The sequence below is a fragment of the Cetorhinus maximus genome, chromosome 16 (genome assembly GCF_964194155.1).
Source record: "Cetorhinus maximus chromosome 16, sCetMax3.hap1.1, whole genome shotgun sequence".
Taxonomy (NCBI): domain Eukaryota; kingdom Metazoa; phylum Chordata; class Chondrichthyes; order Lamniformes; family Cetorhinidae; genus Cetorhinus; species Cetorhinus maximus.
The window spans coordinates 26,780,140-26,796,444 of NC_135894.1; the positions used below are offsets into that span (position 1 = coordinate 26,780,140).

Consider the following 16,305-nt stretch of genomic DNA (forward strand, 5'->3'; position numbering starts at 1 on the left):
GGGTGGAACGAACAGGTACATGACAAGATGGAATTAAATGCAGAGAAGTGTGAAGTGATACATTTTTGTAGGGAAGGCAAGGAGATAATTCTAAAGGCGCCATTGGAGCAGGGTGACCTAGGGGTATATGTGCACAAATTGTTAAAGGTGACAGGACAGGTTGAGAAACTGGTTAAAAGGGCAAACACAATCCTGGGCTTTACAAATGGAGGCATAAAGTACAAAAGCAAGGACGTTATGAACCTTCATAAAATACAGGTTTGGCCTTAACAGGAGCATTGCATCCAATTCTTGGTACCACATTTTAGGTAGCATGTGAAGGCTTTAGAGAGGGTGCGGAGAAGATTTACGAGAAGTTGGGGTGGTTCTCCTTCGAGAAGAAAAGGCTGAGAAGAGATTTGGTAGAGGTGGTCAAAATCGTGATTGGCCTAGACAGAGTAGATGGGGAGAAACTGTTCCTATTGTTGGAAGGATCGATAACCATAGGACGCCAATTTAAGGTGATTAGCAAAAGAACCAAAAGCCACATGAGGAAAAACTTTTTTTTACACAGTGAGAGGTTAGGATCTGGAATGCGCTGCCTGAGAGTGTGGTGGAGGCAGATTCAGTCATGGCTTTCAAAAGGGAATTGGATCATTGAAGAGAAAACAAATTGCAGGGCTACGGGAATGGACCTGGGAAGTGGGACTAACTAAATAGTTCTTGCAGAGAGCCAGCATGGACTCGATGGGCCAAATGGCCTCCTTCTGTGCTGTAGCCATTTTATGATTCAATGGTAGTTCAAAGGTACTTTTTGTTGCCTGGGTGCCTCCCTAGGTAACTGCTGAATCATTATCGTTAACACAATGGTTCCTGGGAACCAGTGGCTCCTGCTCCTATTCCTAATGTTATGTTCTGAAGGCAGCACAGCCAGGTTTCCTGACCCTTTCCCTCACACACAGGCACACGTCCCCATGTCCCACGTTCCAGGTATGTATGGTGGGTGGAGCAGTTTTGTTGCTCCACACCATGGACTGTTGGTGCATTCCTTTTACTAAGCTGTTTTTACTTGTCTTCTCCCCTGTTAAGGAGGATTACATCATGCATCAGCATGTATTTCAGGGGAGAGTGTTTATCGCTTTCTAAAATATGAAGGTGGAACCCACAGAGTTCAGAGGATTCCTGAAGTGGGCCTGTCATCGCGAATGCAGCGCATCCATACCGGCACCATGACAGTCATCGTCCTACCCCAAATTGATGAGGTGAGATAGACAGCACATCCACTCTGGCACCATTCACCCTGGCACTACCCACCCTGACACCACGTTTTAGCCCATATTGATGAGGTGAGTTGGAAGGTGTCACTGAAGTGAACTGGCAGCGAACGGTATTCTGTGTAATACAGTGTGGCGTGGGGAAGGGGTGATGGCCAAGTAAACACAGTCTCTTTTGAATGTAAATACTCCAACATTAATGATTTTAGTAAACATCATTATCTGCATGGTCACCTTTTTTGCATTCGAATGATCTCCGATTGTTTGACCCTGTGATCCCATCATACTGTTTCCTGCTGGTTTGAAATACTTTCAGTGCCTTGATTTTTAATGAGTAAATCCATTTATAATCTTCATCTGTAAATGAATAAAAATCATTGGGTAGAATTTCCATTTGGTTTTGCCAATAATATCAACGCTATCTGGATGGAATGAGCTGAAGCAGAGGAAAATATTGGCGAACTTTAAACATAAGTGAGTTAGACCCCCAAAAAGCTTACAGTCACGTTTTCCACAATCCTTTACATTAGTTGAAGATGTAATTTGCTGAATCAGGCACCGCTCATAAGAATGACCACACCTCCAGGCTGCTATTGGGGAATTACTCAAGTTCAGGGGGCTCTTTAAATTCTGTTCACGCTCCCAGGCACTAGTCGGCATCTTTTTATGAGTGTTTTTTTCATATCAAACAATATTTAGTATTGGAAAGTAGGGAAGGTAGTAAGTGGTTTGGGGGGGAGATGGTGGTGTAGTGGTAATGTCACTGGACTAGTAATCCAGAGGCCCAGGCTAACACAGCAGCTGCTGGAATTTAAATTCAGCTAATAAATCTGGAATTGAAAGCTAGTCTCAGTAATGGTGACCATGGAACTAACGTCAATTGTTGTGACAAAAAACCCATCTGGTTCACTAATGCCCTTTAGGGGAGGAAATCTGCTGTCCTTACCTGGTCTGACCTACACATGACTTCAGACCCACTGCAATGTGGCTGACTTTTAATTGCCCTCTGAAATGGTTTGGCATTCAGTTCAAGGACGATTAGGGATGGGCAACAAATGTTGGCTTTGCCAGTGACACCCACATCCCAAGAAAGAATAAAGAAAAGAAAAATAAGTTTTTAAAGTCATTTGCAGTTATTTTAATTCGGCTTATTTGCAGGTGGAGGCTGGGACACTTCTTTTGCTTCTTTTTGGTGATAAATCCTTCCTCAGATGTATTTAGTAAGACTGCACCAAGTTCCGACTCTTCAGAATGTCAAGGAATACTATTTAATGGAAGGAAACAGTAAATGACTATGTTCTGTTAGGCTGCCTGATTGTTCTGGTTCGCGGAAGATTTTACAATTGGGATTGTGCAAATGATTTTTATCAGAAATTTGAACTGTAAACTAACCAGCACAATTTCTTGATTGCGCTCAAAGCTGAAGCTCCAAATAGGTGTCTGCCTACACTTCTTGGCATCTTTTTCCATTATAAATTCCTGTTCCCATGTTTGTAGTGGAAGCTGCCCATGTTAACTTTTCACAGTGTGATTGTACGCTCCTGCGATGATGGCCCATTAGCATTGAGCATGGAGTGCCTGAATAAAGTAAATCTCCCTCCCTGCTTTCTGAGTGACTTAGCTTTTGGAGCTCTCAAAATTCTACCTCGTGGTGGACAGGTCGTTTTATAATGGATGACTCCTATCAGGGCACCTCGAAGACTTATAACTGGATGGACATGCCCAGATTAGAAATGTTTAATCTCTACGGCAAATGTAATACGGTATGGTTAGAGAGTGTTCCTTTCCATATAAAACAGCATATCCTATGTTCAGTTCTGGGTCCTGCACCCCACCAAGGATAATCGGCCTTGGAGAGGGGTGCAGAGCAGATTCATGAGAAAGATACTGAGCCTTAAAGGATTAAATTACAAAGACAAGTTGCACAGACTAGGCTTGTATTTCCTTGAATAGAAGATCAGGAGGTAACCTAATTGAGATGTTTAAAATGATCAAAAGATTTAATAGTTAGATAGAGAGGAACTATTTTCTTTGGTGGAAGAGAGTCCAGAACAAAGGGGAAGAGCCTTAAAATTAGACCTAGGCTGCTCAGGGATGATATCAGGAAGCAATTCTTCAAACAAAGGAGTAATGTAAATTTGAAAACCCCCCCTCCCCCACCCCATCCTGTCCCGTCCTAAAAGCCGTTGAAAGTTTAAAATTGAGATTAATAGATTTTTGTTAGGCATGGAGATTAAGGAATATGAAACCAAGGCAGGTGGATGGAGTTAAGATACAGATGAGCCATTGTCTAACTGAATGATGGAACAGGCTCAAGGAGCTGAGTGGTCTACTCCTGTTCATGTGCGTTCGTAGCCCTCAGACTTCTGATCAGGGCTGTTGGACTGAATGACCAGTTTCCATGCTGTTACATCTATTTATTTCTATGGGAGTGGGAGGCAGATAATCTCCAACCTAAGTGGTTCCCAAAATTCTGTGAAATTTGGATCCTGAATAATTTTGTATTCCAGACTTTCTGTAATTTCCCTGCTGTTTCCGAATGTTTCCACTTTCAAAGGCGGGCTGATGTCTAAATATCTCACTTTCCAGCAACTCCTGCAACCAAGCCAGTGCCAAATGTAGTGCTTTGCATTCCTTTGAACTCAACCAGGGAAGTTGAGATGGGGACCCTAATGTTGGGTGGCCCAGGGTCTCCATAAATTTTGCTCAGGTTGCACCCTGGAGAGGACACTCCAGTTTTGCTGCAGAGTGACATGGCAAACAGCAGTTATGAGTGATAAGCCCAACTCGATTGGCATAAAGAACGGGAGCTACAGGCTGTCTCCAGCAGACCATCCTGCCCCAGCCACTGCACACCTCAAGTCGAGCAGCCGGGACTAGTAAGCTGCTGACCTGCCACGATATCCATCTGCTTCAATGGGGTTCTTGGAGCTTAGAGTCTCTGCCCAACAAATGGACGGAATCCATCATACCAGGAAACCGAACAAAAGGGAAGAAGATGCCAACTCTTCCATTGAAACCTGAAGATCATATGCACGGGATTGATAGATGACTTGAAGGTTGTCGATACCGTGTGTAAGATAGCTGTGATCAACATGGAATTTGATAGGCTGAACATTGATACAGCTTCCCTATAAAACCACTGAGAGCGGATCACTGAAAGAAAAGGATTACATATTCATCTGGCAGGGGAAGAGTTCAGAAGAAGCATGTGAACAAGGTGTAGGTTTTGCTGTAAGGAATTCATTAGTCTGATGATAGAACTCCCCCCACAAATAGTACAGAAGGTGTTCTCTCCATCTGCTTCTCAACTCAAACAGAGCCAGTTAACCTCATGAGTATCTATGTTCTAATGCTGTGCTTCACTACAGAGGCAAAAGACCAGTTCTATGAGGAGTTTGATACCGCTATCAGCAGAATCCCTAAATCAGAACATCTTTACCTACAGGGAGATTTCAACACTAGGGTGTGGATCATGTGGCATGCCCTCCTGCCCCAGACTTCATGGCCTGGGAAAGATAAATGAGAATGGACAGAGACTACTTGAGCTGCTTCCACAAGCTTTGTGCAGCTAACACCATCTTGAAGAACAAACCATGCCACAAGGTGCCCTGGATCAGGACATTGATACCAGCTGGATCTGATCATCACCAGACCCGACTCTCTCAACAGCATTCTCAACACACGCAGCTACCACAGTGCTGACTGTGATACAGATCACTCCCTGATGTGCAGTGTTAGGGTACAAGCCTTGAAGCTTTCTCAAAGCAGAAATGCTGTCCTCATGTAAACATCAGCCGTACTGCCTACCCAGATAAAAACCAACTGTTCCGTGACTCGAACAAACAGGCATTCTCCAGCATTCCCACACGGAATGCAGAAACAAAATGGAACATACTTCATCTCACCATCTACAATAATGCACTCTTAACACATGGGAAGCAAGAACAGAACATTTCTGACTGGTTTGAGGCTAATATCACTGTGACGGACCCTGTCATGAGGCCAAGTGGTCCACTCTCATTAATTACAAGAGAGGTCTGAGCGGGAAGACTCTGAATGCACTAAGAGCTGCTCGAAGTGAAGTCTAACAGACTGCTAGGCGGTACGCCAATGATTACTGGTTACAACTCTGACAGAATATCCAGATGTACTTCAATAGAGGAATGTATGAAGTGATCAAAAAGGCAACAGGTCCTTCAGCAAAGAAAAGGGCTCCATTGAAAACAAATGCAAGGGAGGTCATCGACTGCAATAAACAGTCGGAGAGATGGGTGGAACATTACCTTGAGTTGTACTCTAGGAAGAACAGTGTCACCGAGGAAGCTCTAGACACATTAGAAAGCCTGCCTGTCATGGCACAGCTGGATATTGAACCCACAGTGGTGTAGCTTAGCAAAGTTATTGACTCGCTTGCCATGGGCAAAGTTCCAGGTGCTGATGCTATACCGCCTGAACTCATCAAGCACAGGAAACTGGCACTCCCACAGCATCTGTACAAACTTCTCTGTCTCTGCTGGAGGGAGGGGGCAGTGCCCCACAATATGTGATACAGATTGTGACCCTGTACAAGGACAAGGGCAACCACAGCCATTGCAACAACTATTGAGACATCCCCTTGCTGAGCATTGTCAGAATGCGGATCATTGCAGATCCTGGCTGAACACATCTACCCGGATCCCAAACAAAAATAAAAATACCTGGAAAAACTCAGCAGGTCTGACAGCATCTGTGGAGAGGAACACAGTTAACGTTTCGAGTCCGTATGACTCTTTAACAGAACTAAGGAAAAATAGAAGAGAGGTGAAATATAAGCTGGTTGGGTGGGGGTGGGGGGGGGTGGGACAAGTAGAGCTGGATAGAGGGCCAGTGATAGGTAGAGATAACCAAAAGATGTCATAGACAAAAGGACAAAGAGGTGTTGACGCTGGTGATATTAGTTAAGAAATGTGCTAATACGTGACATTAAGGGTAGAAAGCAGGGCGAGCAAGGTACAGATAGCCTTTGTAGGGGTGGGGTGGGGGGAAGGGATCGAAATAGGCTAAAAGGTAGAGATAAAACAGTGGATGGAAATACATTTAAAAATAATGGAAATAGGTGGGAAAAGAAAAATCTATATAAATTATTGGGGAAAAAAAAGGGGGGGAATCGGAAAGGGAGTGGGGATGGAGGAGAGAGTTCATGATCTAAAATTGTTGAACTCAATATTCAATCCGGAAGGCTATAAAGTGCCTAGTCGGAAGATGAGGTGCTGTTCCTCCAGTTTGACTGCCTACATCGATCTCACCAAGGCATTTGACCATGTGGGCAGAGGTGATCTATTTAAGCTGTTGGAGAAAATTAGTTGCCCACTGAAGCTGCTCCATGTGATCTCCTTTTTCCATGATGGATAAGGTCAGCGATGATGGGACAACATGAGGACCCTTTGAGATCTGCAGTGGGGTCAAACAGTGATGTATTCTGGCACCGGCACACTCTGGCATACTCTTTGCTGCTGTCATATACCTTCAAGTCATCGACAGAGGGTGTCTGCTTGCATATCAAAACTAACAGAAAGCTGTTCAGCCTTGCCCACCTGAGATCCAAGACAAAGGCACCCCAAGTCCTTATTAGAAAGTTGCTCTACACTGATGATGCTGCACTAACATTCCATACCGAGGAACACCTTAGTGGCAAATGGACAGACTGTCTCATACCTGTAAAGAGTTTGGTTTCACCATCAGCATCAGGAAGCCAAATGTCGTTGTCCAGGATGTTGCCACACCACCATTTATCAACATTGACAATGTGACACTGGAAGATATTGATAGCTTCACATATCTAATCTCTACAATTATCAGCAATATGTCACTTGATGCTGAAATCAACACACATATCACAAAAGCTGCAGCTGTTATGTCCAAGCTGAGTAAGAGTGTGTGGAATAACAGCAACCAGACTGAGAACACCAAACTGCGAGTCTACCAAGCCTGTGTCCTCAGCGCATTCCTCTACAGTGGTGAGGCCTGGACAACATATGATAAGCAGAAGAAAGTGCTGAATTGTTTTCACCTTTGCTGTTTCAGACATATCCTTGGCATCTCTTGGCAGGACAAGGTCACCAACTCAGAGGTCCTGTAGTATGCTAATTTCCCCAACATATGCTTATTACTAAGCCAGCAACATCTGCACTGAGGCCCTGCCATATTCATCTGATCGCTGACAGCCATATACCCAAAGATCTCCTGTACAGTGAACTGGCTATTGGGTCACAACCTCCTGGGCATCCACACCTTCGCTACAAGGACACCAGCAAGCAATATATGAAGATGGTGGACATTGACACTGACAGTAGGAAGACAGACGAGACTTCTGGAGGCCGACTGTTTGGAAGGCCATTGGAAGTGACAAGCAGAAGCGAAAAGCTCGGCTGGCCAAGAGGAGGGTTCAGAGAGGCCAACGGATTATGCACCTTCGCAGCCCACTGTCTTCCTCTGCAACAAATGCGGCAAAGACTGCCATGCCAGAGTGGGACTTCTGAGCCTCACCTGGAGATGCTTAACACAGAGTTGACCACCATAGCACAAACCATCATCTTATGAGAATGACAGAAGGCCGCCACCACCACTTCCAAATCAAGAATGTGAAAGAAACTGCCAGTGACTCTGCTAGGATTAGTTTGCTTTCTGTCTGTGTCCATTTTTGAACCTCAGATTCTGCCAAATGCAGATATCCTTGCATATTACTGATAGTGTTCCTGATAACTTAGTCATTGCATTTAAATTACTGGGCACTTCAAAATATGTTAGTGTAAAAAAGTGGATTTTTGGGAGTACACTGTAACTGAGATTGCTACGGTCACTTCAAAAACACAAAGAGTTAATGCTTTGTTTTGATCTACTCCCTGTTTCAGGTAGATATTAAAGTAGACCTCAATGATTTGAGGATTGATACCTTTCGAGCCAAAGGAGCAGGGGGACAGCACGTAAATACAACAGACAGCGCAGTGAGAATTGTTCATATTCCAACAAGTGAGTAACTGTCCATGTTTCCTGTCAAATTCTGATTTTCCTGCGTAATAATAGCCTCCTACCCGAGGAACAAACCACCAATATTACTGCTACTGTTACCATCCACTATTGGAATTTTTGGACCATTTTCCCACAAAGATTTGGAAACAAGCTACATTTGAGAAGTTCAAGTGGATCTAGGTCTCCTTGGATCCACTAGGAGTGTAGGTTTATTTGTTAATGGATCAGGCATTGAAAATATGTATAAAAGCTAGAAAAATCAGTTTGTTGAATGTTAATGGCTTATGTTTAAACTCGGACAGGAGTCAGTTGACTCATTGGTCATGACATTTACAGAGTGGTGGATGAAACCAGAAATGGCTGAAGAACCCAGCAAGACTGGGCATGTGGAGGTCCTGCAGGATTTAACAGCAGGACCTCATCGCCATTTTTACTTCCATTTCCTGCCCAACAGACAGCCAAATTGAGACTAGTTCGAAGGAAAAATCGATCGGGAGGCTGCAGCTCTAGACCATTGGGAAGGTTCTTAGGTTGTCGGGGGCAGGTGGAAGGTCAATGTTCAGTGCTTGAGGGATATCAGCTGTGTTAGGCTGTGGAGATGCCAGAGCAGGCAGCTTCCTTGAGGGGCTGGGGGAGCACTCCTGCATCTGCTGACTCGCTGTTAAAACCACTTAGCTTGTGGAGCTAGCACCCACTGCCAGCTTTCCCGAGCCCTGGGAATCCTACACCTCAGCTGTTAAGTTTTAATTGGTTCTCATTTGCGCAGTCGAAGCCTGATTTAAATATGTTAATGAAGTACCCTATCAGACCCAGTGGAAGGGGAACAGAGTTCCCATGTTTTCATATTTAAGCCAATACCTCTCCTGCCTCTTGTAGCCTGGGGGGACAGAAGGTTAACATAGAGGCTGTTAATTCAACATGGTTCATACTCATTTGAGAAGAGCACTCCCTCAATTCAGCAAGGCAGGGGAGAGGGAGCTGACTTTATTGACAGGTCTATTGGTCAGTCATTAAATGGGACAGAAGACGAGAAAGTCAGTTAGCCACCTAAGTTAGATTTACTTATGTCTGTTACCCTGTGTGCTCCCTGCGGTCTGTGAGATAAACTGACTTAACAATTTATACCAGGTCTCATCTCACTAAAATGTTTCAATCTGCCTACTGTCAAATTGGAGTTGGTCCCAAACAAGACATGCTGGCTGGCTGTGATTGCAAGGGGATCCTGCTGTTACACCTGTGATTGGATGTTGGGTAGTACAGGCACATTCCTGAATGTACAAAGATCGCTTGCAGGATTGACCTGTACCACTGAACCTAAGGAGGAGTAACTAAGGCAAATCTGCAATTTGTGACACTCCTGAAAAACGTGTATTTTTTGGTGGTAATGACTGGATTGTCACTAATGCAGTCTAACATTCCTAGGTTTAACAATAGAATGTCAACAGCACCGATCACAGTTAGAGAACAGAAAGCTGGCCATGAGCATATTGAAAGCAAAGCTATACAGGAAGGTTGCAGAGAAGGAGCTGGAGCAGAGGCAGAGTACTCGGAAACTGCAGGTAAGTTCATAAAGAACAACGTTCAATCTCACCTACCAAATCATTAGTGAAGGGCAGGTTTTGGATTTGGCCAGAGTTCATCCTTTCCTGAAATCTGGCACTTTGGATACACTAGGATGCTGATCTACCAAGTATCTGATTCTCTTCTCTGCTGTGCTGCCTCCAAGACCACACTACGGAAGTGGTTAAAAGCATGGGCTCTTATTTTGGTAATCGGCTCTGCTGTGATTTGACGTATTGACGGCTTTGAAATATCTCAAAGCAGACCCAAGATCCCTTATACACGTCTACAGCTACCTCATAGCATGTGTACTCTGGGGGTTGCTGAACTACATTATCTGTGCAGATCTAGTGAAACTGTGCTCTCCCACCACCTACCCCCCCAAAGTGATTGTAAAACTGCAGCTTTCACATTGGACAACATATGTTCAAATGATAGATAAATGAATAATCCTCACACTTTTTACTTGGGTGTTTTAACATTCTATTTTGTTACTTTTCTAGTTCAGAACAATAGCTTTTACTAAATGATAGCAGCTTTGAGCTATTGTGAGGGATTCACTTGAACTTTGTTTCCAATAGGTTGGAACAAGAGCACAGTCAGAGAGAATTCGTACCTATAACTTCACCCAAGACAGGGTTACAGATCATCGGATTAACTACATTGTGAGGGATATTAAGGTAAGGGACATATCATTCAGGTTTATTTATAATTGGGGAATAAATCTCTCTGAATGAGTGGGTTCAAGATGAGGAACTACAATTATGAAGATAGATTGGAGAAGCTGGGGCGCTTGTCTTTGGAGAAGAGAAAGCTGAGAGGAGATAATCAAATTCATGAGGGGTCTGGAGAGAGTAAATAGGGAGAAACTGTTCCCACTTGTGAAAGGTTCGAGAATAAGAGGGCGCTGATTTAAAGTCTTTGGCAAAAGAATCAAAAGCGATATGAAAACTTTTTCACGCAGCGAGAGGTAAGGTTCTGGGGTTTGCTGAACTACATAGGCTGTACAGATCTGGTGAAACTGTGCCCACCCCCACCCCCAACCCTCAAGTGATTGTAAATCTGCAGTTCCCTGACAGCATGGCGGAGGCAGGTTCAATAGAGGCATTCAAAGGAATTTGATGATTATTTGAAAAGCAACAATCTGCAGGGCTACAGAGAGAAGGCAAGAAAATGGCACTAATTGAAATGCTTAATCGGAGAACCAGTGCAGACACAATGGGCCGAATGGTATCCTTCTGCACTGTAACAATTCTGTGAAGTTACAGGCTTTATAAAAGAGTTCTAGTGCCCACAGTTAGATAACAGTGAACTGCTAATGCCACAGTTTGCAGACTAAATGCAGTCTGCTGTTTTGGTGGAGATCCACAAACCATTATAATGAATTACAAAAAGCAGCATTTTAGTACATTTGATTGTCAGCCCACCTTTCAGTTAGTTAAATTGGCAACAGGTTTTCAAGCAGCCCACACCTTGTCCTTTGGCTTACACCTCTGTTCTATTCTAGGAGCTCCTGTGTGGTGGAAAACAGCTGGATGAACTGATCAATAAGCTTCTGGAGTCAGCAGAAAAGGAAGCTCTCCTGGAACTTATAGAAATGAGTAATAAAGGAACAACAGAGGGGAGTTAAAGCTAAAATAGTCAAAGCGTGAACTGTTCAAAACAAATAAAATGCAAAACTGATTACACTTAGATTTACCTCAAGATTCAAGTACTGGCTACTGGGAGTTGCAAAATTTCCTTCAGAGGGTTATCATTTTATGGCTATAAGTAGACGATCATGTGGCACCACGTTTGACATCAAATCTCAGTCTAATTTGACTAGTTTTGAGATGTTGCTGCTCATGTTCTTTACTGTAAACTTAGTCTGTCTAGGTTTAGGGCGGTGGGGTGCGGGGGTGGGGCTGGGTAGGGTGGTGTTGCTGGTAATTGCTTGTCATGGAACCAGTTACACAGATAGAAGCACCTTTTGCATGGAAAGCAACCAGAAACAGTTCAACATTGCCTGCTTGCTGTCCTGAAAAGCCGACTTAAGCTGCTTACTAATATGCAATTGCTTTCCATTGCATAGGCCAGCCCAGGAGCCATTGTTAGTGCAGGATATGGGCTAAATGTGAGACTGCTATGCACTGGCAGAGTTTCGCATAATAGGGGAGGGTTGCTGAACAGCTCCATTTCTCCAGCTCTTCATCCGTCACCATAGAGCTGGATATCCATTGGTTAAGCAAAACCGTAACACTGGACTGGATTAGAGTGTTATTTTTTAAAATATCTGAGCAAGTTTAAAAATTATATATTTGTAACATAGTTTATCAACCAAATTGTACAGTCTGGTTGTGTTTATTCTTCCACTGTTGAAGACTAGAACGTATCAATTCAATGAACTAATTAAAGAAAGTGGTTATCTGTTCAACCCCAAGAAACACTATTACCAGATAGCGTATAAAAAGCCACTGGGATCAGTAGCTGATGGCACAGAGCACGAGAGAATTATCTGCTGCAGTCCTATAAACATTACTGAAAAAATTGCTTTAGCAATGATGCAAGATAAAATTGTATAAAATGAATGTTGCGGGATTAATAATTTAATAATATTACTTGACAAAGTAACCAATATCCATTCCGGAAACAAATTTTCCTATTCAAGCCCTGGCGAAGTTTCCTGCATTAAAGATGTGAATTTTTTGAACAGGTGTTGGTTGCATTGTGATGCAGGAATGGAGTTTCCACTAACACCAGTAAAGCCATTGTTCCAGACTAGACAGCATGACGCATCCAATCTCGTGATTCGAAGCCGGAACACCTCGCCATCCATTTGGATAGGAGAATTTGTCTTATTTTCCCTACTCTATTCAGGGCCTTGTTAATAACTGAGCCAGTTAGATGTGTAGCTACTCAGTTCTTTAGATGCAGTCTGGTCAAACAGCCCTTTGGATGTTGAAGGGGCGAAAGTGCTGCTTTTCTTCACCAGGACTGAAAAGGGTAAAGTGAAGTGCACAATATATGCCACAAATTAGCTCTTCCTACCACACTGTGTTTTGGGGCTGAACTTCAATCTGATGTCTGGTATCATGCATTAGTTTACTCTCAATCATCAGCAAAGTATTGGAAGGGTTTCATTGACATTGCTAGTAAGTGGCTTTTTTTTACACCAATAATCTGCTCACCAAAGCCCAGTTTGGGTTCCACCAGGACCATTTGGCTCTGGTCTTCATCACTGCCTTAGTTCAAAAGTGGACAAGAGCCGAATTCCAGAGATGAGGACAGAGACTGCCCTTTGCAGCAAGCCCTAGTCAATGGAAATCTGAGAAAACTCGAGGGACTGAAGTCAAACCTAATACATAGGACGATAATTGGGCAAAATCCACAATCGTCTCAACCCCAGGACATTGCTGCAGGAGTTCTTCAGATAGTGTCCTAGGCCTGACATTCTTCAGCTGCTTTTACTCTATTCTGACTCCCCTAAGCCTGTCCATCATCTTCAAGGCACAAGTCAAGAGTGTGATGGAAGACTGTTCACTTGCCTGGATGAGTAAAGCTCCAACGACACTCAAGAAGCTTGACACCATCCAGGACAAAGCAGCCCACTGGATTGGCAACTCATCCACATTCACTCCCTCCAGTGACATAGTGGCAGCAGTGTGTACCATCTACAAGATGCATTGCAGGAACTCACCAAGGCTCCTTAGACAGCACCTTCCAAACCCATGACCACTACTAGAAGGGCAAGGACAGCAGATAGATGGGAACACCACTACCTGGAAGTTTCCCTCCAAACCACTCACCATCCTGACTTGGAAATATATTTCCAAATCAGGATGGTGTGTCTTGGAAGGGAACTTACAAGCTTTTCCTTCACTGTTGCTGAGTCAAAATCCTGGAACTCCCTCCCTAACAACACTGTGGGTGTACCTACACCACATGGACTGCAGCGGTTCAAGGCAGCAGCTCACCACCACCTTCTCCAGAGCAATTAGAGATGGGTGATAAATGCTGGCCTTGCCTGTGACACCCACATCCCATGAATTAATAAAAACATTAAGGTCAACAATAGGGATATTCACTGATGATTATGGTGTTCAGGACCATTAACAAATCCTCAAACGAAGCAGTCCACGGCCACATGTAGGCTTGGGCTGATTAGTAGCAAGTAATATTTGCACTACAGAAGTGCCAGATACTTGTAAGTTCCCTTCCAAGTACCATCCTGATTTGGAAATATATCACCCACTTCTTCACTGTTGTTGAGTCAAAATCCTGGAACCCCTTAACAGCACCATGGCTGTACCTTGACCAAATGGACTGCAGCAGTTCAAGGCAGCAGCTCACCACCATCCACTTTCAAGACCCTGTGACGGAAGCCTGTGGCTATACTGGAAAAGATTCAGTAAGGAAGACTCCAGTGACATTTACACCTTGTGTAAAATTTAGAGATTCAATATTGTTTAAAAAAAAATGACTTGGAATGTCACACATTGAACAGAATTGAATTTATTATCCAAAAAATTATTCCACTATTATTCAAATATTTCCCTCCAAGTTATCTGCTGGAAACTCCAGAATTATTCCAGGAAGGATGTCAGATATTTGGGATCCTATTAAATAGTCCCTTCATCTAAATTGAAGCCCCTGACTGAATAACTCCTGGCTCCTGTTCATCTGGCACCAGTGACCCTTTCAGCTTATCACTGCAAAGTTCAAAGTTTTCAACCATTTAAGGGGAGATGCTTGTTTCTATTGCAATGGAGTTTATTTTTACATATTGCATGCTTATCCATAAATGGAAACCTCATCAACCAGTCTTTCTAATGGGTTCACTCTGAAGCTACTTAGTCTCCTGCAAACTGCCTGGAACAGCATTAACAGCACATTTGACACACATTAAACCACCCACTCACCCCCCCAAGTCATTTACTAACAGTGAACAGCAGGGATCCCAGAATAATTCCCTATAGAACTGCACCAATCACTTCTGCCACAGACAGAGCATTTTTAAAATCACTGTTCTAGTCTGTGAAGACAATTCTCGATTCATCTAGATTGTGTACTAATTTAGCTGCCACACATCAGTCAGACACATCCAACGTACCATGATGGATTTTCTGCCGTGCATCTTCACAATTCTCAGCAGTTAGTAGTTTCCTTCAGTACAACAACACCTATGTAACCCATGCCAAGAGTAGCAGAAAGTCAGGAATTCTATGCTACTACCATCAGTTAGGGAAAAAGCCCAGGAGGCTGGTCACTTCGGGGAACTGACATTTGATTCCAATCGATAACATGCAAATTTCCACCTACTTACTAAACTTTACTACCTAAACATTGATCCTGGCAGTTGGCACTATGCCTTTAAGGCATGGTCTCTCTTCTGCCCCACCCAAATTTGTGTGACAATGGAGGTTTAGTAATGAAAAACAAGTTACTCTCCCATCATACTGACCACCCCTGTCAACATGTAGTTTAGATGGATGAACTTCCAGGAACCTGATAACTGGCCTCTATTCGTACAATATGTGGATGAATCACATGGTTTGAAGACTGAAGATGTAGCTAACAGATGGGTAATCTCTCCATCCTAAAACAATACAAGTTTTTCCGTGCACGAAGGTGCAGTGGATTGGAGCCGGAAGTATAAGATGACTCTCTTGGCATGGTATCTAGTCTGTGTGAACAAGTTTACTGGCCCTCATTGTTAGTTCACAGAATCCCAAAGTCTTCTATAGGTATACAGATAGTATGAAGGGGGGATACAAGGAGGAGTTCGGCTAATTAGGGACTAAAAAGAGGATTTGCACATGGAGGCATAGGGCATAGTTTAAATATTAAATAAATGCTTTGTATCTGTCTCTGTCAAGGAAGAAGATGCTACTGAAGCCATGGTGAAAGAGGAGGTAATTCAGACACAAGGGCTTAAAATTGATAAGGAGGTGGCATTGGATAGGCTGTCCGTACTCACATGGCACTGAGACTGGGTGAGATACATCCAAGGACACGGAAGTGAGAGTGGAAATTGTGGAGATGCTGGCCATAATTCTTTCAGTCTTCCTTAGACTCAGGGGTGGTGCCAGAGGACTGGAAAATTGTTCAAAAAAGGGTGTAAAGATAAGCTCAACTACTACAGGCCGGTTTAACTTTTGTGGTGGGGAAACTTCTAGAAACAATAATTTGGGACAAAATCAATTGTCTTTTTGAGAAGGTAACAGAGGTTTGATGAAGAGTTATACGGACTCGAAACGTTAACTGTGTTCTTCTCCGCAGATGCTGTCGGAGCTGCTGAGTTTTTCCAGGTATTTTTGTTTTTGTTTTGGATCCGCAGTTTTTTGCTTTTATCTTAGTGTTTAATTGACTGCCACTTCTCTTCAAGGAATGCCTACCTTGAAGAAGTATTGCTCTTCTCTCGGACAGGATTCCCGCCTCTCTCTTTTGCTTTGTTCACCTTCATTGCTTTCCATTTCTCTCCTGGTGTTTGCTAAAACTCGCT

At 43.4% G+C, this 16,305-nt stretch overlaps 1 protein-coding gene across 2 annotated transcripts in view; it reads left to right on the top strand.

The window, feature by feature from the left end:
- Positions 1-11,512, top strand: part of mtrf1 (mitochondrial translational release factor 1) — a 43,417-nt gene extending 31,905 nt beyond the window's left edge. For both annotated transcript variants that reach the window (XM_078559541.1, XM_078559542.1), the window contains 5 exons: positions 1,069-1,241; positions 8,147-8,264; positions 9,687-9,823; positions 10,406-10,504; positions 11,332-11,512. In XM_078559541.1, coding sequence (XP_078415667.1) covers positions 1,069-1,241; positions 8,147-8,264; positions 9,687-9,823; positions 10,406-10,504; positions 11,332-11,454 — 650 coding nt within the window. In that variant the 3' untranslated portion in view covers positions 11,455-11,512. The remainder of the gene's footprint in view (positions 1-1,068; positions 1,242-8,146; positions 8,265-9,686; positions 9,824-10,405; positions 10,505-11,331) is intronic.
- Positions 11,513-16,305: the final 4,793 nt, after the last annotated feature.